Source organism: Budorcas taxicolor, chromosome 6 (assembly GCF_023091745.1).
Source record: "Budorcas taxicolor isolate Tak-1 chromosome 6, Takin1.1, whole genome shotgun sequence".
In the NCBI taxonomy this organism is placed as follows: domain Eukaryota; kingdom Metazoa; phylum Chordata; class Mammalia; order Artiodactyla; family Bovidae; genus Budorcas; species Budorcas taxicolor.
Window position 1 is genome coordinate 97,681,766 of NC_068915.1, and position 21,645 is coordinate 97,703,410.

General features: G+C 40.9%; 1 protein-coding gene across 1 annotated transcript; it reads left to right on the plus strand.

Annotated features, from left to right (window-relative positions):
* The first annotated feature begins 423 nt into the window (after window positions 1-423).
* Window positions 424-21,284, plus strand: THAP9 (THAP domain containing 9). The gene is made up of 5 exons (XM_052641784.1): window positions 424-562; window positions 9,872-10,067; window positions 12,744-13,047; window positions 14,268-14,418; window positions 19,304-21,284. The coding sequence occupies exons 1-5, from the start codon at window positions 483-485 to the stop codon at window positions 21,282-21,284; spliced, it is 2,712 nt and encodes a 903-aa protein (XP_052497744.1). The 5' UTR covers window positions 424-482.
* Window positions 21,285-21,645: the final 361 nt, after the last annotated feature.

Below are 21,645 nucleotides of genomic sequence, written 5' to 3' on the forward strand. Positions count from 1 at the left end.
AGGGCGCCACGTTCATCCTTTCCTAGCCCTCCCGTCACTTTCAGAGCTCGCACCTTGAGACCCATCGGGATGCCTCTGGATTCGCCTCAACTTTTGTCCTGCCTCTCCCCCTTGGCATTCTCTGGCCGAGCCTCGGAATAAGGGCGATGGCGCTAGATTTCACCAGGCCGGACGAAAAACAGACCATTGCAGCGAAATACACTTATCACCCTCCAACGAGGAGCGAGGGGAGGCCCAGTGGTTGACTTAATACCCCCCCCCGGCCTTTCCGATTGGCTGCTGCGACTTGGCGTGCTCTGTGATTGGTCACGGCGGCGAGCGCAGCGCCCGCGGAGAGGCAGGGCGGGAGCCAAGGAGCCTTAAGAGCCCGCCTTTCTCAAACAAATAAAGGTGGTAGCTGCGGAGTCAGCGGGCGGAGCCAACTTGACCGCGACTCATGCTGTCGCGGGAACACCGGAGGTGGAGCCTCACGTAGCGAGAAGATGACTCGAAGTTGCTCAGCAGTGGGCTGCAGCACCCGAGACACCGTGCTGAGCCGGGAGCGCGGCCTCTCTTTCCACCAGTGCGTGAGAACAGCCTCCGCGCTAACTCCCAGCAGGGCCTGGAGGGCTGCAGGCCACGGGGGTAGGGGCGGGGCCGGGTGGTGCGTCATGCCGTCGACGTGTCGTGCGTAGCGTGGGGCGGGGGAGGGAATTGGGCAACTTGGAGGGTAACATTCAGTTTTGTCATTCTGCTCAATGTTTGTCTGCGGAGTGCTTGTTTTCTCCTTGCCTACCGGTGCCCTGTAGCTTGCCTACCGGACCCCAGTAGCTTTTAGCAGGAGTTACTCTAAAGGAGTCTTGCTGCCTTTCCGTCGTCTTATTGAAGAGAGGAGAAAGGAAGGCAGTTTAGAACTGTTGAAGGCGTGCGCTTTCTTTAGTGTGTGTCTTGCTTGGGAGCATGAGTACAGATGCGTTTGTTACGGAATAGAGTTCGCCTCCCTTCTCCCTCCGGTTAGCAAATCCAATTTACTGATGGCGGGTTGTGGTGAAGGAAAGTCCAGCGTTAATTGCAGGGTGCCAAGCGAGGGGAATGGATAGATGGTGTTGAAAAGTTTTGAACTCCCTGATGGCTTTTAGGTTATTTCAAAGCGGCATTTGGGATGAGGGCTTGCAGGGTGCGTGACGTTATTCTGATTGAGTGGGGGTAACAGGTTGGTGTTTGGAGAAGCTGAATCATCAGTTTTCTGGTTGTGGTTAGATCTCTGGTTCCAAACCTGAGTTCTAAGGGCTTGTGATCCGCAGGTAGTCACCATTCTCCACCTGGGTGGGGTTTAGTTTTTACAGAACTACCTAAAGATAGCCAAAACGTTGTTATGTGTATCCCTTGAGGAGGAATTGGGACTGTTGTGTTGTCACTGAACTATTTATTGTTCAGGCTTTCCGGTTTAAGTGCTACTTTTCTGCTTTCCCTGACTTCCCTAATTAGTCATTGCTTTGATCTACTCTTTGGAACTCAGGGAAGGCCTGGGAGACTGAATTCCACTACCCTCCCCCCAACACACACACACACACAACACCCCACTTTTAAAAATAAGAAACAGGAGACACATGGCTTTTGTACCCGGGAGGGTTCTGAAGGCCCTTGTTTTCAGATTTTAACTAGTACTGTGTGTTGCTCACTATCATTAGCCCAGCTCTACAATCCAGGTCCAATTCCGGCTGTATTTGGTCATGGCAAGGAAGTTTCATTTGGCACAAGAGTGGGGTGTATTTTCAGACCGATCAAATTTGAACCCACATCTGTGGGACAGTCTAGTAAAGGTCACTGAAATTAATGCGAGGTAGAAACGTGGGTAGAACAGATCCTCTCAGAGGGAAAGAAATATACGGTATTTTTAAAAGTGGTAGCCTAATAAGGTAATATGATGAAGTAGAGAGTTAGACAAAAATAAACAAAGGACTTTTATGAAAAGATCAAAAAGAACTGTATGGGACAAGTGGTATTTGAATTGGACCTTGAGCCCTATCTAGAATGGAGGGTGGGGTGGATAGAAGATAGCATTTAAATAGAAATAGCATGGAGAAGGAAATGGCACCCCACTCCAGTACTCTTGCCTGGAAAATCCCATGGACAGAGGAGCTTGGTAGGCTGCCGTCTATGGGGTTGCACAGAGTCGAACACGACTGAAGCGACCTAGCAGTAGCAGCATGGAAAAGGGCTTCCCTGGCGGCTCTGATGGTAAAGAATCTGCCTGCAATGCGCAAGACCTGGGTTTGATCCCTCAGTTGGGAGGATCCCCTGGAGGAAGAAATGGCGAACCACTCCAGTATTCTTGCCTGGAGAATCCCCATGGACAGAGGAGCCTGGCAGGCTACAGTCCATGGGGTCGCAAACAGTTGGACAGGACTGAGGGAAGAAACACAGCACAGAAAACAGCATGGGAAAATAAAGAATGGAAACTGAAGATGTAGAAGCTGGGCAAAGTAGTTTGGAAACAAATTATCTACAAACGTGTCAAGTTAAGGAGTTTCGACTATGTATGGTAGGCCTTTTGTAGTGTTGCTTATTTTTAAGGAAGGCCACTTCCTGCACCTAAGCTGCTATAATTGTATCCTTTCTTCTCTGATATTTGTTTCCATCACTTAGTTCTTGTTCTAGTTTCATTTTAAATTGCTCTCTCTGCTGGCTACTTGCCTAAAAACACTGAGCATGCTTGAATTACCTCCACTTTTAAATATACACAAACTCTTGAACCTTTGTGCACCTCTGCACTACCCTACCACTCTCCTTCCATTCACAACCAAGTTCCTCAAAACAGAAGCCTGCACCTACTTCCCTAACTCCTATTGACTTATCAACCTACTGCAGCCAGATATCTGTCCACACCCACTGACTGAGGGTAATCGGTAATCTTGCCAAACCTAAATGAGCAATTCTGTTAATAAGTCTTTCTCTTGCCCTGTTTAACTGTAATCATACTGGTCACTGCTTGGAACCCACACCTCCTTTGGCTGTTCCTGACATCCTCTCCCTGGTTCTCTCCCTTTTCTTTGATTTCTTTCTCAACGTTTGCTGCCCTGTTTTTCCTGTGCCTTTTCCCTAGTTTCTTTAAATAAGGAACTCACGTATTGCTTTATTTGTTTCATATGTTGAGGACCAAAGCAAGACCTGCTTAATTAAAAAAAAAAAATTTTGGGGGGGGGTGTGCAATTATTACATCAGTGTGCTGTGACTCTTCCAGCCTGATTTCTTCTCCGTTCATTTCATTTTCTAGATTAGTGAAGTGAAAGTCACTCAGTCGTGTCTGACTCTTTGCAACCCATGACAGAATCCTGGAGTGGGTAGCCTTTCCCTTTTCCAGGGGATCTTCCCGACCCAGGAATCGAACTGGGGTCTCCTGCATTGCAGGCAGATTCTTTACCAACTGAGCTATCAGGAAAGCCCTCATTTTCTAGATTCCTGAAAATTATGTTTCTAAAAATGCAGATTTTATCATGCTTGCTCCCTTAGGGAAGTGTTTTAATCCCTCAGGCTCTTTAGTGCCTAAAAAATAAGAGTCTAAGCTCCTCTGTGTAGCCTTTCCTCTATACCTCTGTGCCAACCTAAATACATTCCATCTGTACTTCTGTTAATGGTACATGTGAGCAGAATTAAACACAGTCTATGTATGAATGAGGAGTTGTCAGCCTTCCTGACAGCTAGAAAGTTGTAAGGAAGACAGGAAAGAATAGAGAGGGGAGAAGGAATTAGGATACTGTGGTGTAAGTCCTAGTGACAAGGTAACACTCGTCTATAGTAGTTCAGTTCAGTCGCTCAGTTGTGTCCGACTCTTTGCGACCCCGTGAATCACAGCACGCCAGGTCTCCCTGTCCATCACCAACTCCCTCAGTAAAACTCATGTCCATCGAGTCGGTGATGCCATCCAGCCATCTCATCATCTGTCATCCCCTTCTCCTCCCGCCCACAATCCTTCCCAGCATCAGAGTCTTTTCCAATGAGTCAACTCTTCGCATGAGGTGGCCAAAGTATTGGAGTTTCAGCTTTAGCATCAGTCCTTCCAATGAACACCCAAGACTTATCTCCTTTAGAATGGACTGGTTGGATCTTCCTGCAGTCCAAGGGACTCTCAAGAGTCTTCTCCAACACCACAGTTCAAAAGCATCAATTCTTTGGCGCTCAGCTTTCTTCACAGTCCAACTCTCACATCCATACATGACCACTGGAAAAACCATAGCCTTGACTAGACGGACCTTTGTTGGCAAAGTAATGTCTCTGCTTTTGAATATGCTATCTAGGTTGGTCATCACTTTTCTTCCAAGGAGTAAGCGTCTTTTAATTTCATGGCTGCAATCACCATCTGCGGTGATTTTGGAGCCCAGAAAAATAAAGTCTGACACTGTTTGCACTGTTTCCCCATCTATTTGCCATGAAGTGATGGGACTGGTTGCCATGATCTTCGTTTTCTGAATGTTGAGCTTTAAGCCAACTTTTTCTCTCTCCTCTTTCACTTTCATCAAGAGGCTTTTTAGTTCCTCTTCAATTTCTGCCATAAGTGTGGTGTCATCTGCATATCTGAGGTTATTGATAATTTCCTGGCAATCTTGATTCCAGCTTGTGCTTCTTCCAGCCCAGCGTTTCTCATGAGGTACTCTGCATATATAAGTTAAATAAGCAGGGTAACAATATACAGCCTTGATGTACTCCTTTTCCTATTTGGAACCAGTCTGTTGTTCCATGTCCAGTTCTAACTGTTGCTTTCTGACCTACATATAGGTTTCTCAAGAGGCAGGTCAGGTGGTCTGGTATTCCCATCTCTTTCAGAATTTTCCACAGTTTATTGTGATCCACACAGTCCAAGGCTTTGGTCTGCAGTAAGGGCTCAGCAAAAAGGTAGTATGGGAAGGAGAGAGTTAATCAACTTGCTGTTGCCTGAAGCTGCTATCTTCAAACTATTTAATCATGGCACTCTTTCAATAACAAAAATTTTGAATACATGCCTCTGATATTATTATGAGAATATTGGTGCTCTGTCAAACATTTGAATGACTTAAATGGAAAGTGGGACCAGCAAGTTAAAATTTGAAATGACACTTTGATGTATTCTCTTTCTGTAGGTATAAAGAGATTAAGAAATTTATTTCATATCCAAGGAAATATATGTATTGGTAATTTGGAACAGTTTTGCCTGAACTGTTGTAATGAATTCTATTTTAAACTTTTATTTATATGTAACAAACATCTGTTTCCTATCACTGAGAATAAGCAGATGGTAAGATGTTTGCTTTTTTCTCTTTTTTGGAAGAGGCTAAAGCTATAGGTGTAGTTAAAGCCCTCCCCTTCAGTCCTTTCTCTCTCTCTCCCTGGATGTAACCCCTGTAGAAGAGGTTTTGTTAGCCACTTTTCTGGAAAATATTTGATGTGGAGGGAGCCAGAGGTAAATCCTCACTAACAGTATAAAACAGGCATTGTCAACAGGAGGAAGAAAATGGATTCTGTGTTACAGTGTAAGCCAATTCATTATTGTGTATATGAGATGGTGATTAGTTTAGAATTTTTCTGGTAAAGAACCCGCCTGCAATGCGAGAGACATGGGTTCCATCCTTGGGTTGGGAAGATCCCCTGGAGAAGGGAAAGGCTACCCACTCCAGTATTCTGGCCTGGAGAATTCCATGGGGTTGCAAAGAGTTGGACACGAATAAGTGACCTTCACTTTGAGAGGTGGCTTTAGACTAGGGACCTCTGGATTGCAGTTTTATTTGATTAGTTAATCTGTTTGCTTGTAAATGTTATTTATTTGGCTGCTCTGGGTCATAGCTGTGACACAGGAGCTCCTGGTCTTAGTTGCAGCATGTGGGATCTTTAGTTGTGTCTTTGCAACTCCTAGTTGCGGCATGTGGGATATAGTTCCCTGGCCAGGGATGGAATCGAGGCCCCCTACTTTGGGAGCAGAGAGTGTTAGCTACTGGACCACCAGGGAAGTTCCTGCATTCCAATTTTAACTGACTATTTACTGATGGCTAAACTTGGCTGCTCCAGTCTTGGTTTCATCTTCTGTAAAAGGATAAAAACCTGTCTTACCGAGCCCTTTTTTTTTTTTTTGAGACTAAAAATGTCTTTAAAACATACAAAACACAAGGTAAATGCTTTAAAAGTATTGTCAGTTGTTAATACCAATTTATTTTTGTCCAGAACTCAATCATGCTGGTTCAGTTCAGTTCAGTTCAATTGCTCAGTTGTGTCCGACTCTTTGCGACCCCACGAATCACAGAACGCCAGGCCTCCCTGCCTGTCACCATCTCCCGGAGTTCACTCAGACTCACGTCCATCGAGTCCGTGATGCCATCCAGCCATCTCATCCTGGGTCGTCCGCTTCTCCTCCTGCCCCTAATCCCTCCCAGCATCAGAGTCTTTTCCAATGAGTCAACTCTTCACATGAGGTGGCCAAAGTACTGGAGCTTCAGCTTTAGCATCATTCCTTCCAAAGAAATCCCAGGGTTGATCTCCTTCAGAATGGACTGGTTGGATCTCCTTGCAGTCCAAGGGACTCTCAAGAGTCTTCTCCAACACCACAGTTCAAAAGCATCAATTCTTCAGCGCTCAGCCTTCTTCACAGTCCAACTCTCACATCCATACATGACCACTGGAAAAACCATAGCCTTGACTAGACGGACCTTAGTCGGCAAAGTAATGTCTCTGCTTTTGAATATACTATCTAGGTTGGTCATAACTTTTCTTCCAAGTAGTAAGCGTCTTTTAATTTCATGGCTGTAGTCACCATCTGCAGTGATTTTGGAGCCCAAGAAAATAAAGTCTGACACTGTTTGCACTGTTTCCCCATCTATTTCCCATGAAGTGATGGGACCAGATGCCATGATCTTCGTTTTCTGAATGTTGAGCTTTAAGCCAACTTTTTCACTCTCCTCTCTTTCACTTTCATCAAGAACATGCTGGTTAGACTACAGTATTTACCAGCCTTTTCCATGTCATTTTACACATCAGAAACCTACAAACCTAGAAAGCTGTTTGGGACTGGCTTAATGTAACTACTTCAAGAGCTCCAGGTGGCCCAGGCCCTACCCATGGGCTAAGGGGGTTGATAGCTGTGCTCTCCAGGTGTGCCAGTTGGGAAGCTTTGCATCAGAAAATCAGGCTAGTAATGTAACTTGGTAGACCGGCCAACTTTTGATGGCCCCTGACTTGTTGAGAGACTACAGTCAATCTGGAAATGTTGCGTCACAAACACGTACCATCGTTAAGAAACCCCAGTGAAAAGAGATGTGCCTTTCTTTATTGGAAAATAATTCCCTGTACATTCTCTCGTAATTGTTTAGCATCATTTTCCTGGAACAATAAGATAAAAAATCCCCAAAGTGGAATTAGTTGTTCCTAACAAAGAACAAACTTTAGATGGTACCTTTCCATTTACAGAGTGCTTCTGAACACATCTGTGTCATATACTCTTACTGCCGCCCTGTCGGAAGCTGATAGATTGAGAGATGTATCTAATACCACATGGCTGATAAAAGGGAATTGAGGCTTAAATGCAGGTTTTCCAACTCAGTGTTGTTTCTGAAAGTGATTGAGAGAGTATCTCAGAATTATGTTTTGCCATTTTGACATATCATTTCCCTAACAAAATTAGCTGAGGAAATGAAACTTTTTTTTACCAGTTTCAGTTCTTTACAACTGTGTGCTTTAAAGCATGAGTTAAAATGTGTAAGAGTGATACCTGTCGATCTGTCTCCAAGATAAAGAAGAAGGTGCAGAAAGAGCAGTTCTGTGATTTTCATTACATTAATCTCATGAGTTTTTTCCCTCACTCATTTCTGAGTATAATAATTTGGCTGGGATTGACAAGTAGAAAAATGCAAGGTAGTTTTTATGTTCAAGGGTAGGAAAAAGTTGTCCTTTCAAAATAAAATAGAAAAACTGAGTGTAGAAAATGTACTTGTTTTCTTTTGTTGTTTAGTTGCTAAGTCGTGTCCAACTCTTTGCAACCCCATAGACTGCAGTACACCAGGATTCCCTATCCTTCACCATCTCCTGGAGTTTTTTCAAACTCATGTCAATAGAGTCGATGATACTGTCCAACCATCTCATCCTCTGTCATCTCCTTTTCCACTTGCCTTCAGTCTTTCCCAGCATCAGGGTCTTTTCCAGTGAGTCAGCTCATCGCATCAGGTGGCCAAAGTATTGGAGTTTCCCCATCAGTCCTTCCAATGAATATTCAGGTTTGATTTCCTTTACAATTGACTGGTTGGATCTCCTTGCAGTCCAAGGGACTCTCAAGAGTCTTCTCCAGCACCACAGTTCAAAAGCACCAGTTCTTTATGGTCCAGTTCTCACATCCATACATGACCACTGGAAAAACCATAGCTGTGAGTACGTGGACCTCTGTCAGCAAAGTGATGTCTTTTTAATACGCTGCCTAGGTTTGTTGTAGCTTTTCTTCGAAGAAGCGAGCATCTTTTAATTTCATGGCTGTCACCATCTGCAGTGATTTTGGAGCCCAAGAAAATAAAGTCTGTTGCTGTTTCCATTTTTTCTCCAGTCTATTTCCCTTGTTGTGATAAGAGTGGATGTCATCATCTTTGGTTTTTGAATGTTAAGTTTTAAGCCAGCTTTTTCACTCTCCTTTCACCCTCATCAAGAGGCTCTTTAGGTCCTCTTCACTTTCTCCCATTAGGGTGGTATCACCTGCATTTCTAAGGTAGTTGGTCTTTCTCCTGGCAGTCTTGATTCCAGCTTGTGGTTCATCCAGTCTGCCGTTTCAGATGATGTATTCTGCATATAAGTTAAATAAGCAGAGTGACAATATAGAGCCTTGATGTGATCCTTTCCCAGTTTGGAACCAGTCTGTTGTTTCTTGTCCGATTCTAACTATTGCTTTTTGACCTGCATACAGGTTTCTCTTAAGGCAGGTCAGGTGGTCTGATAGTCCCATCTCTTAAGAATTTTCCAGTTTGTTGTGATCCACACAGTCAAAGGCTTTAGCATAGTCAGTGAAGCAGAAGCAGAAGTTTTTCTGGTATTTGCTTGCTTTTTCTGTGATCCAGCAGATTTTTCTACTTGTTTTCTACTGTTTAGTAATGAATTTCCTCAAAATTCATCAGAAGCATCTGTTTTCTCACAAAGTTTCTGAGGGTCAGGAATTGTGGAGTGGATTAACTGGGTATGACTGGGAGCTTCATAAGATTGCAGTCAAAATGTTAGCCAAGACTGCAGTCACTTGAAGCCTTGATTGAGGCCGAAGGATATCCTTTCAAAAAGGCTCTCTCATGTGGTCTTTGACTGGAGAATTCAAGTTTCTAGCCAAGTGGACTCTCCACAGGGCTGCTTATGATATGGCAGGTAACTTCCCCCAAAGAAAAACCATTCAATAGAGCAAGGAAGACAAATCTTCAGTATTTTTTCCTGAGCTACTCTTATAGCCCATTATCACCTCTGCTTTTTAAATATTCTTTAGAAGCAAATCACAAACTCCAGCTCATACTCAAGGGGAGGGAAATAGGCTCCACCCCTTGAAAGGGGGCATACCAAAGACTCTGTGGATATAGTTTAAAATTGCCACAGTAAAGGAAAGACACACATGTTAAATTTGAGTAGATTCTGTTAAGTGTAGGCTGTGCAGATAGAATGTGCAGGATATTAAATGTGAGAATTGTCCACATACAAGTTGTAACAGATGAGATCACTTTGATACTGAGCTTTTGGATTTAAAAAGTCAAAGAACTTTGAAAAATGAAATCAGATCAAGTGAGTTAAACTTTTAGCTGGACTTAGTGTTTATGTGAAGCCATTAAATAATAAATGGGTTTGTGTAATAAATAATGCTGTAGTATTACTCTGATGTTTTCATGTTAATGGAACTTTAATATGATTGCTGTAGATTTCCAACTGATACTATTCAGCGCTCAAAATGGATCAGGGCTGTGAATCGTATGGACCCCAGAAGCAAAAAGATTTGGATCCCAGGACCAGGTGCTATGCTATGTTCCAAACATTTTCAAGAAAGTGACTTTGAGTCATATGGCATAAGAAGAAAGCTGAAAAAAGGAGCTGTGCCTTCCGTTTCTCTATACAAGGTACTTAAATCTAGGTGTAAACAAAATTCAATTTTATAGAAACTGAAAGTCTAGACTGCTCACATTATAGTCAGGATTTACAGAGATAAAAGCAAAACCAAAAACCTAGGCCTTAAAAAGTAATCCAATAATACAATACTTTTGGTTTTTTTAAATATATATGTAATATTATGTAATATTTTTAAAATACATATGTATTAATAATTATGCTTTGGAAGGTGTATATATGCAAATCATGCCTAGAAATATGTAAAGGTTACTGACATGATCGTAAAAATCAACTAGTGAATGTAAATAGCCTTAGAATTCAGGGTTTTGTTTAAATATGAGACAGTTTTCATAATACTGAGCTGGCCAAAAAGTTCCTTTAGTTTTTAAGTGAAAATAAAAGACACATTTTTCATTTCACCAAGAACTTCTCTGAGCAACATATTTACTGTTTTGTTCCATTACCTTCTGCTATTTTCCAGGCAATTTCATAATTCTGTCTTCCCAAAACTTTCTATGTTTTTGAGCAAAGAACTGTTGCAAGTGTCTTTCACAATACTCCAGGGAATTAAATTTTTTTCTGTTAAGGTAACTTTGTAAAAACGGAAATAATTGGAAATCCAAAGGTGCAGTGTCTGGTGAATACAGCAGGTGAATCAAAACTTCCCAACAAAGCCGTAACAGACTTTGCCTGGTCATTAAAGAAACACACAGTCTTCCGTTAGCCTGGTGGAAGATTGTGTGTTTTCTATTGAGTAATTCTGGATGCTTTTCATTGAGAGATGCTTTCAGTTGGTCTCATTGGGGTTAATCACTTGGTTTTCCAGAAGGAGCTCATAATAGAGGACCCCTTTCCAAACCCACCATACATACAATATCACCTTCTTTGGATGAAGTCTGGCCTTTGTGGTTGGTGGTGGTTCATTTCATTTGCCTCACAGTCTCTTCCATTCCGCATTATTGTCTAATATCCACTTTTCATTGCCCATCCCAATTTGTCTTCAAAATGGAATGCTTTTGTTACATTTCAGTAGAGAATTGTCACATGTGGAAATATGGTCAAGGTTTTTTTTCACTTAACTTATGTAGAACCCATATATCAAAGTGATGAACATTACCAGGCTGGTGCAAATGATTTCCAGTGCTTGATTTGGATGTTTTGAGTAAGTTTGCTATCTCCCATATGGTGTAATGTTGATCGTTTTCAATGCCTCGATTTGATTGCTATCAACTTCAACTGGTCTACCTGACCGTGGAGCATCATTCAGTGAAACCTGCAGCATAAAACTTTGCAAACCACTTTTGATGCATTCAGTCAGTCACAGCACCTTCTCCATTCACTGCACAAATCTTTTTTTGCATTTCAGTTGCATTTTTGCCTTTCTTGAAGTATCAGTAATTAAGTATAATATGCTGAAACTGTTGCTTTTGCCCCACCTTCAATATTAAAATGGCTACACAAAAATTCACCAGTTTTGATAGGTTTGTTTTTTTAAATGCATACTGATATGACAGCTGTCTCAAAACAGTCTAACAAAATTGTTTCAAATGAGGTTAAAGACAACTTTTTGTAAGATGGCTCTTTTTTGTTAGAGCCATCTTACAAAAAAGAATGAACTCTTTGGCCAACCCAATACTTTGAAATTATCTACCCTTTATTTTGGCTCTCCCCCAAAATGTTATTGATTTTGACCAGAAATGTACCTAATCATTAGCATTGATATGGAAGGAAGTATACAGGAAATAGAAGATTTTCTATGAGTCAATCACCAGTATTGGTGTTATATTTTTATGTTTCTTTTGATTGTTTTTATGTTATCCTTTTACCCCTTAGTCACGCACTCACTCATATATTACTCAGTCACTGTCTGCAGTCTTCATATAGTCACCCAACTACTCTATCCTGGCACTGCCCTATCTTCTTATTCATTGGAATCTCTTGTTGTTATTTTATCTCATTCCCTCTTTCAGAAGAATATACTTGGTGTCACATCCAAACTTATAAGTTCCAAGAACTTTTTATTAATTGATTTATGCATCTCTAACTGCTCTGAATTCTCTTTTGGAACCACAAATACTGACCCACTGCATATATGATAAATTGCCTTGCTTTTATGATTTTGTTTACAATCAGTAATAGTTACAGTTTATTGAGACTCACAGTGGTCCAGGCAGTGCACTAGGCAATTTATGTAAATTAGCTTATTGTATCCTCAAGTCAACTCTGTATTGTTATCCACATTTTATACATGAAAAGGTAAGGGATTATAGAGGTTAAATTACAGCTTTAAGTGAGGGAGCCAGGAGTCTTAATTCCAGGGACCATGCTCTGTCCTATGCCTTCCCTTCTGCACAAATAACTTCCCAGTCCCCTTCATTAACCATGTTGTTACTCTTTCGAAGAACAACTCAAAACCTTCCCAAATTATCAACATCTTTCACTAGTTACTTGAATCATTTCAGAAACTCAGCATTATGTTACTATTTCTGTATGGATCCCACCACCAAAAAACTTGTGTACATTGTCCTGGAGACTATACATTTTTAAAAATCAGAGATTATTACCTTTTCTTTCATACCTAATTCTCCACAGCAACCAGGTGAGTGCTTTGTAGTCAGTGATATTTTAATAGATAATCATTGTGTGATAATTTCTAAAATAAACCTCATTTTCCATTTGTGTCCTAGGTTCTCCAAGGTGTACACCTTAAAGGTAAAGCAAGACAGAAAATCCTCAAACAGCCACTTCCTGATAATTCTCAAGAGGTTGCTACTGAAGACCATAACTACAGTTTAAAGAGACCTCTGCCAGCAGGAGCAGAGAAACTAGCTGAGGTGCAGCAGATGCTACAAGTGTCCAAAAAAAGACTTGCTTCTGCAAAAAACTACAGGATGATCAAGAAGAGAAAGGGCTTACAACTAATTGATGCGCTTATAGAACAGAAGCTACTTACAGAGGAAACAGAATGTCTGCTTCGAGCACAATTTTCTGGTATGTTCCCCAACGACCTGTGCAACACTTACTGCACAGCTCCTAATTTTTATGAAATATCATTACATTTTTATTTTGTATTGCCTATGAAAATATGCCTTTAGCCAAAGAGTCTCTAGCATAAAGAAGAAAAATGAAAAATAATCACCAAAATCTGGTTACAATTGTCCATTTTTAAAAATTCTGTGTTTATTATAGGAGAAGCCAAGAAATGTATAAATGATAAAAATAACACATAATCCTACAACCCAGAAATGAGATCATATAGTTTATACCATATATTGTCCTTTTCACTTTTTATAGTCACACTCTTGTCACTGCAAATTCTTCGTAAGCAGTTTCAACTGCTCCATAATTTATCACTAAAGCCTTTTTTGCAATGAGTTGAACTAGATAATTTGCAAAATCTCTTTGAGTCTTAAAATTGTGTAAGTCTCAAAAGTTTTTTCTAAAATACTCTATAGAGTATATATATGTCCATTGAAAGACTGTCTAGTCTTCTTCGTGAACCAGGATATTTGAAGAGGGGTAAGACGACTGAAGCGACTTAGCAGCAGCAGTAGCAGCAGCCACATAAGAATTGCCAACATACTCTTTGATGAAAGGAGTAGGGATTTTTGGACTTGCATTCTGGTAAAAAAAAAAAAAAAAAAGAAGCATGTCAAAAGGAGTAGATACCTCCAGTGGAGGAGCATATTTTGTGTTTTTCCAGGAGGGGAATATAGGTTATAAATAGGGGTCCTCACCAGGAACAAAGAATTTTGTTTTCTCAATGGTAGGAAAGATTTGTCTGTTTATTCTGATTAATGCCATAGATCATATCCCTCAAAATGTTTCTCGTGTCTAATTTTTACTCTAAAATTAGAACAAACTAAAACAAATGAATGTCCTCACAATCCAGAGACTTAATTTTACTCATTTATTTCATTTTCTTTACTGTTCCTCCAAAAATATCCACATAAGCTGCTAATGAATAGTAAAACATAATAACTCAAGTTGAAACACTTTTCGTCCCTCTTTTTTGTGAAATGGTCCACAGTGAACAAGATAAATTGATAGTCTCTAAGACTGGATAGTAACCTCTGGACCAACTCAGTTAAAATGTGATTATATTTGAATTTTGGTGCCTAGCACATTTTTATATCCAAATACTATGATCTATGTCTGAAAATGTTACTGTACACGTTTTTCATCACGAAGAATAAATTTGCTCTTAACAGATTTTAAGTGGGAGTTGTATAACTGGAGAGAAACAGCTGAGTACTCCGCAGAAATGAAGCAGTTTGCATGTACACTCTACTTGTGCAGTAGCAAAGTCTACGATTATGTAAGAAAGATTCTTAAGCTGCCTCATTCTTCCATCCTCAGAACGTAAGTGAATGACCTTTTCGATGTAAAATAAAACATACTGTTCTTTCTTGCAGTTTATACACTAACGCTGTGTGTATTCATACTCTTCGTTTCGTCTTTCTCTTTTTAAAAACTTCTAGCTGGTATTTGCATAGTATCACAGTCTCGATATTTGATCAGCAGAGTGAGGGCATGTAGGCTGACAATATTTTTTTGCATTTTTCAGATGGTAGAGACCCTCTGGGTGGTAAAGACTGAATCTTGAAATAGTGGAATATACTTCAGTAGTTTTGTATACTTCATATACTTCAGTAGTTTTAATATGTGACTCATCTAGAAAATCTAGAAGAGTTCTAGACTGATACCATTGGTTTGAGGCAAAGATCACTGGTGCCAGAGCAGTTATCCAGAGAACAGATTTATGAAAAATATCTGTGGTCAAAATACATAGATATATTTATTTTCTCTTCTTCTTGTTCAGTCACTAAATCATGTCTGATTCTTTGCCACCCCATGGACTGCAGCACACCAGGCTTCCCTATTATTCCCTATTTTCTCTTAGTGGGAAGCAAAAAAACACAGTGACTGTGATGCCTTATAAATTTAATACTCACTATTCACTGTTATTCAAAATACTGGTTTTACAGATCCTTTTATTTTTATTTGGTTCAAATGGCAACAGTGCATTGCCTCACACTTCTGGAAGCTAGAGGTCCAAAATCAAGGTGCTGACAGGGTTAGTTCCTTCGGTTGTGAGGTGAGGGTCTGTTCCAGGCCTCTTTCCTTGGCTGATAGATGGTGGTCTTCTCCCTGTTTCTTCACGTTGTCTTCCATTATCCGCGTGTGTTTCTGTGTCCACATTCCCTCCTCTTATGAGGACGTGGTCATGCTGAATTCGGGTGTGCCTTAATGATCTCATTTTAACTTGATGAGTAAAGATTCCCATCTCCAAGTAAGAGCACACTCTGAGGAACTGGGGATCAGCATGACAATACCTCTCTTTCGAGAGATGCAGTTCAATTTACACCAGTCACATTCCTGCTGCCTGGGCCTCCCATTACCTGGAAACTGTAGGCTAACTCCTTCCTGTGGCTCCCGGAGCCTCTGTGACGAAATGCGGCTCCTGCTGGGCTCTGCAACTCATCTCCTGCCCCCCTCCCTGCCCTCTTAGAGTCTATGTTCCTTCCATAAGGCATTTCTTGCCGATTCTGGCCTTGGAGACTTTCTCCTCCATCTGCCTGATATGCCCATTCTCCCTGTTAGTCCTGGAGGTTAGCCCTCACCCTTCAGACTCAGATCAGATGTCGCATCCTTTCAGAAGCCCAGCCTGCTGTCCCTCCAGTTCTGGCCAAGGTACCCTCTTGCACACACAACGTGGAACTGAATCTTAGTATTTAAAATCTTAGTACTTAGTACTTAAAACACTGTCTACCTTGTGAGACTGTGAGCTGCTCAAGTACGAGGTCTGCGTCTGGTTCTCTGTTACACCTCCTGCCCTGGCAGGATGCCTGGAACACAGTGGTCTCTTGATAAATATTTATGGAATGAAAGAATGCCTGGATGGGCATTTAAGATTGTGAACAGATGTAAGGAAAAGATCTGGAAGAATGTCTTTAAAATATTAAGTGATTTTTTAAAAAATTATGTATTTATATTGAAGTATAGTTGATTTGGGAAGATCCCTTGGAGGAGGGCATGGCAACCCACTCCAGTATTCTTGCCTGGAGAAGCCAATGGACAGAGAAGCCTGGTGGGCTGCAGTCCCTAGGGTCGCACAGAGTTGGACACAACTGAAGCAACTTAGCACACACAGTTGATTTACAGTGAACAGGGCTTTGTTTCCGGTGTAGAGCAAAGTGCTTCAGGTATATGTGTGTATATACATTCTTTTTCAGAGTCTTTTCCATTACCAGTTATTGCAAGGCTTTGAATGTAGTTCCCTGTGCTGTACAGTAGGCTCTTGTTTTTGTATCTGCTTTATATAGAGTGGTGTGTATATGTTAATTCCAGATTCCTAATTTATCCCTTCTGCCTTTTTGCCTTTGGGATCCATACTTTTGTCTTCTATGTCTATGAGTCTGTTAGTTTTATAAAGTTCACCTATTAACAGTGATTTTTTTTCTTTACTTTCCATTTTGTACTTTTTTGTATTTCATTTTTTTTTTTAAAAAAATGAAAGTATCATTTTATACAATCAGAAAAAAAATTTTTTTCACTTTTGAGTCAGGGGAAAAGTTGGTGTGAGAGAGAAATCAGTTGCTTCCCTACAACTCTGAAAACCTGGTTTGGGTATTTCTACTCTAAGTTATAAAAACTTAAAGAAAATGAAGAAGTTCACTTGTCTTTCTGCCTGATAAGCTTTAGTCTAGTAGTTGTGGACATTAAGATATCATTCAGATTTCCATTTAAAAGGCAAGCTCACCAGAACATAAGCTTTTTTAACCTGTTTAAGCTAGAACTCTTACTTAGAAGCATTAAAGAGTTTCATTATGTACTTACTGTATGTGTAACACAGTATCTTTAGAGTTTAAGAATCCTAATGCAAAAGAATAAATTTTAAACAATTGGTTAAAATTTGGTGACACACTTGAAAAGGGTTTTTCACCATACCAGTGAATTGTAGCACCCTGGTTGAGAGCCACTATATGTTTTCTTATTGTCTTATTTTGCCCTATTTTAAAATATAAACAACTGATTAATACTTTTTGCCTTCTAAATAGTTACAGTATGTCTTTTGCATCCTATAATTGTTTTTCAAATCTTTCAAATGCATCTTGAAATCAATTTAGTGAGTCATAATTCACATTAAATTTTATATATGCATTTATATGCACACATACATATAGTAAGGATATAGCATATAAGGGTAAATTCTGTTTATGAAAATTCTGGGTTGCAGCAATCTACCTGCAATGTAGGGGACCTGGGTTTGATCCCTGGGTCTGGAAGATCCCCTGGAGAAGGGAATGGCTACCCACTCCAGTATTCTTGCCTGGAGAAGTCCGTGGACAGAGGAGTCTGGCGGGCTACAGTCCACGGGGTCACAAAGAGTCACACACGACTGAGCAACTAACACTTTCAGATTGCAGCAAAAATTTGGAAAGCCCTGTCCTGAAATACTTATGGAAACATACTTTAAAATTTCAATTAAATAGAGATCAGCTAGTCTAGGAAGTAATCTTGGCAACCTAGAATATAGCCCCCAAATCAGAAATTCAACCTAAAAAAAGTCCTTTGAGAGTTACAAAAGTAAACTTCAGCAAAGACAGACACTTCAGTCTACCTCAGAATCCATTTAGTCTTATTTTAGACAGTTATGAAACTTGACTACTTCCTCTCCTGATCTGTAGCAAGGTAGGGTAAATTAGAACTGATGAGAAGCATTCTGTCAGTTAGTGACAATCACCAACAGTAACAGGAGACAATTAGCAGCAGCCTGGAAAGGCCAAGGAAACTGTAAAAGACTTCCCTGGTGGTCCAGTGGTTAAGAATCTGCCTGCCAGTGCAGGGGACATGGATCCAATCCCTGGTCCAGGATCCCACGTGCTGCAGGGTGATGAAGCCTGCGGCCCACGAGCACTGAACACGTGCACCTAGAGCTGGTGCTCTGCAGCGTCGGAGCCACCACCGTGAGAAGCCCGTGGCGTGCAACAAGGAGCAGCCCCCACTCTGCAACTAGAGGAAGCCCTTGGGCAGCAACGAAGACCCGGTGCAGTCAAGATAAAAAACAAACCAAACTCCCAAGATAAATATCATAGTATAGGTGCTTTTGTTGGGAGCAAGCAGACACTTAATTGTCCCGAAGGGCATAATTCTTTGACTGTAAAGACAGTCAAGAAGGCACTGAACAAGGGTCTCAGGAAAGCTGTTTCCTGTTTGTGCATGGCCAGCAGCACAGCATGGGCCAGGCATCTTACCCTGTCCTTCTGAGTTCAATCCCTGGGTTGGGTAGATCCCCTGGAGGAGGGCATGGCAGCTCATTCCAGTATTCTTGCCTGGAGAATCCCCATGGACAGAGGTGCCTGGCGGGCCACAGTTCATGGGGTTGCAAAGAGTCGGACACGGCTGAGCAACTCAGCACAGCACAGCAGCTGCCTCACCATCTCCTCATCTATAAAATGGGGTAGATGTACTAGGTTTCTCAAAGTTCTCTTCTCCCTCTACAGTTTTCTCATTTCAGTGAATATACAGGGAAGGCTGGTTTATCATCTAAATTATAAACACGTGAATTAGAACAAAGTAGGTAATTGATTTGTACACTTCTTTTAAGTGAATAAGAAGTTTAAAATTATTTTGTGGTATGTTTGCGTCTTAAAAATGCTGTTCTGTTTTGTTTTTTTTTTTAAGTTTCTCTACTGGGGCTTCCCAGGTAGCACAGTGGTAAAGAATCCGCCTGCCCAATGCAGGAGATACAACAGATGCTGGTTTGATCCCTGGTCGGGAAAATCCCCTGGAGGAGGAAACGGCAACCCACTCCATTATTCTTGCCTGGAAAATTTCGTAGACAGAGGTGCCTGTCCATTGGGTTGCAGAGCTGGACACGACTGAGCAACTGAGTGCACACACTCTAGTTTCTCCATTATCTTACTGTTTTATGGCCACAATAGGAATATATGCTTGAAAGTGTCAGTACAGTTTGGCTACTTGCCTTTATTTCAACAGGGAGTTGAGGCTACTGTAGAACCATTTAAGGCATTTCCCCTTTTTTAATGTCTTCATTAGTGGTTTTTAAAAAAATGTTTATTTGGCTGCACCATGTCTTAGCTGTAGCACGTGGTATCAGTTCCCTGACCAGGGATCAAACCCGGGCCCCCTACACTCGGAGCGGGGAGTCTTAGCCACTAGACCACCAGGAAAGTCCCTCTTCTTCTGTGTCTTATTATTTTTCATCTTTTACATTTTCTAGATGGCTGTCCAAATGCAAACCTGGTCCAGGTTTCAACAGCAACATTTTTTCTTTTCTTCAGCAAAAAGTAGAGAATGGAGACCAGCGATATCAGTCTTGTTCACTGATGATTAAAGGACTGTCTCTCACGCAGCAGCTTCAGTGGGACCCCAGCAGTCACCATCTGCAAGGGTTTATGGACTTTGGTCTTGGCACACTTGATGCTGATGAAATGCCACTCGCCTCAGAAACTATTTTGCTCACGGCAGTGGGTATTTCTGGTCACTGGAGTACACCTCTTGGTTATTTTTTTGTAAACAGGGCCTCTGGATATTTGCAAGCTCAGCTTCTTCGTCTGACGATTGGCAAACTAAGTGACATAGGGATCACAGTGCTGGCTGTCACGTCAGATGCCTCAGCTCACAGCGTTCAGATGGCAAAGGCACTGGGGATACATCTCGATGGAGACAACACGAAGTGTACATTTCAGCATCCTTCATCTTCCAGCCAACAGATTGCCTACTTCTTTGATTCTTGCCACTTGCTTAAATTAATAAGAAATGCATTTCAGAATTTCCAAAGCATTCAGTTTATCAATGGCACAGCACATTGGCAGCACCTTGTGGAGTTAGCAGCGCTAGAGGAACAGGAATTATCACATATGGAGAGAATCCCAAGAAAACTTGCAAATCTGAAGAACCACATACTAAAAACGAATTGTGCCGCCCAAGTCTTCAGTGAGAGCGTGGTCAGGGCATTAGAGTGTTTGCTATCATTAGGCCTGCCTTCTTTTCAGAACTGTGTTGGTACCATCCACTTCTTACGCTTAATTAACAATCTGTTTGACATTTTTAATAGTAGGAACTTTTATGGAAAGGGATTTAAAGGACCTCTATTGCCTGAAACTTTTAATAAAATCAACCATGTGTTAACTGAAGCCAAGACTATTTTTGTTACATTATCTGACACTAGCAATAATCAAATCCTTAAAGGTAAGCGAAAACTGGGATTCCTGGGATTTTTGCTTAATGCCGAGAGCTTAAAATGGCTCTACCAAAATTATGTTTTCCCTAAAGTCATGCCTTTCCCCTATCTCCTGATGTACAAATTCAGTCAGGATCATCTGGAATTATTTCTAAAGATGCTCAGACAGGTATCAGCAACCACTTCTAACCCTACCTGCATGGCATTCCAGAAAGCTTACCATAATTTGGAGACGAGACACAGATTACAAGATGAGGTCTTTCTAAGTGAAGTAAGCAGCCTTGACATTTCAATTGCTCGAAGGACAGACCTGGCCCTCGGGACAGTTCAGCGTGAGTATGGTGTCAGCGTTATAGAGAGTCTTTTTTACAAAGAGGATATTTGCCCAGACTGGTCTGACTGTTTGCTAAGTGAGGCATTACTAGACCTGTCAGTTCGTAGGCGAAATCTCACCTCTTGCGCTGGTTATATTGCCAATAAGTTATCAGCTCTTTTAACATGCGAGGACTGCCTCAGTGCGCTGTACGCATCGGATCTCAAAGCCTCTAAGATTGGATCCCTGTTATGTGTTAAAAAGGAGAATGGTGTGCATTTCCCTTCTGAAAGTTTGTGCCGAGTCATAAATACTTGTGAGCGAGTTGTGAGAACCCATTCAAAACCGACAGTTCATGAACCACTGCTTCCCAAACAAAGGGAATGTTACCTTCAACAGAAAATATTATATGAGCTTTCTGGGCACATTTATCTTTTTGTAGAGTTAGATGAGCATCTCTTTGATGGAGAAGTATATGCCATCAATCACTTTGTAAAGTTACTAAAGAATATCATAATCTGTTTCTTAAAGATCAGAGCTAAAGATATAACTCAGTACTCCTTAAAACACCACTCAGAAAGAATTGAATTGAAAACTTTGTCAAGGAAATACTGGTCATCTTCACAGAATTACAGATGTTCAAGTTTTGCCAATACCAATAAATTCAGACATTTGCTAAGGAACAACAGATACCCATTCAAATGAAGGACCTAAAATATATTAACATTTTTATTAAAAATAATTGGCCAACATTTATTTTAAAATTCAACTGACTATTTTACAAATTCTGCACAGTGGACAAGTTTGTGTTTATGTCTTAGGAATTTCTATTATGCACGTTATCAAATCTGCATGGAATTTGGTAGAGCCTGCATTTCAGAGTTACCTAAAAAGTAAAAAGCAAGAAGTCAGAACAGACTAGCCAAAAGGTGCTGTGTTTGAATTTACCACTATCCAACCGAGTAATTCAACTGGACATACTTTAAAAACAAGTGAGAATGGCAGAAACGAGCACAATATTGTAAAACAGTTATCCTCCAATAAAAGTTTTAAAAAGAATAATGAC

What these genes read in the sequence shown, in the direction of transcription:
- THAP9 (XM_052641784.1), top strand. Translation starts at nt 483, where the DNA reads ATGACTCGAAGTTGCTCAGCAGTGGGCTGCAGCACCCGAGACACCGTG. An exon ending in CTTCCGTTTCTCTATACAAG is followed by an intron (nt 10,068 to 12,743) that starts GTACTTAAATCT and finishes TTTGTGTCCTAG; the next exon opens with GTTCTCCAAGGTGTACACCT. An exon ending in GCTTCGAGCACAATTTTCTG is followed by an intron (nt 13,048 to 14,267) that starts GTATGTTCCCCA and finishes TGCTCTTAACAG; the next exon opens with ATTTTAAGTGGGAGTTGTAT.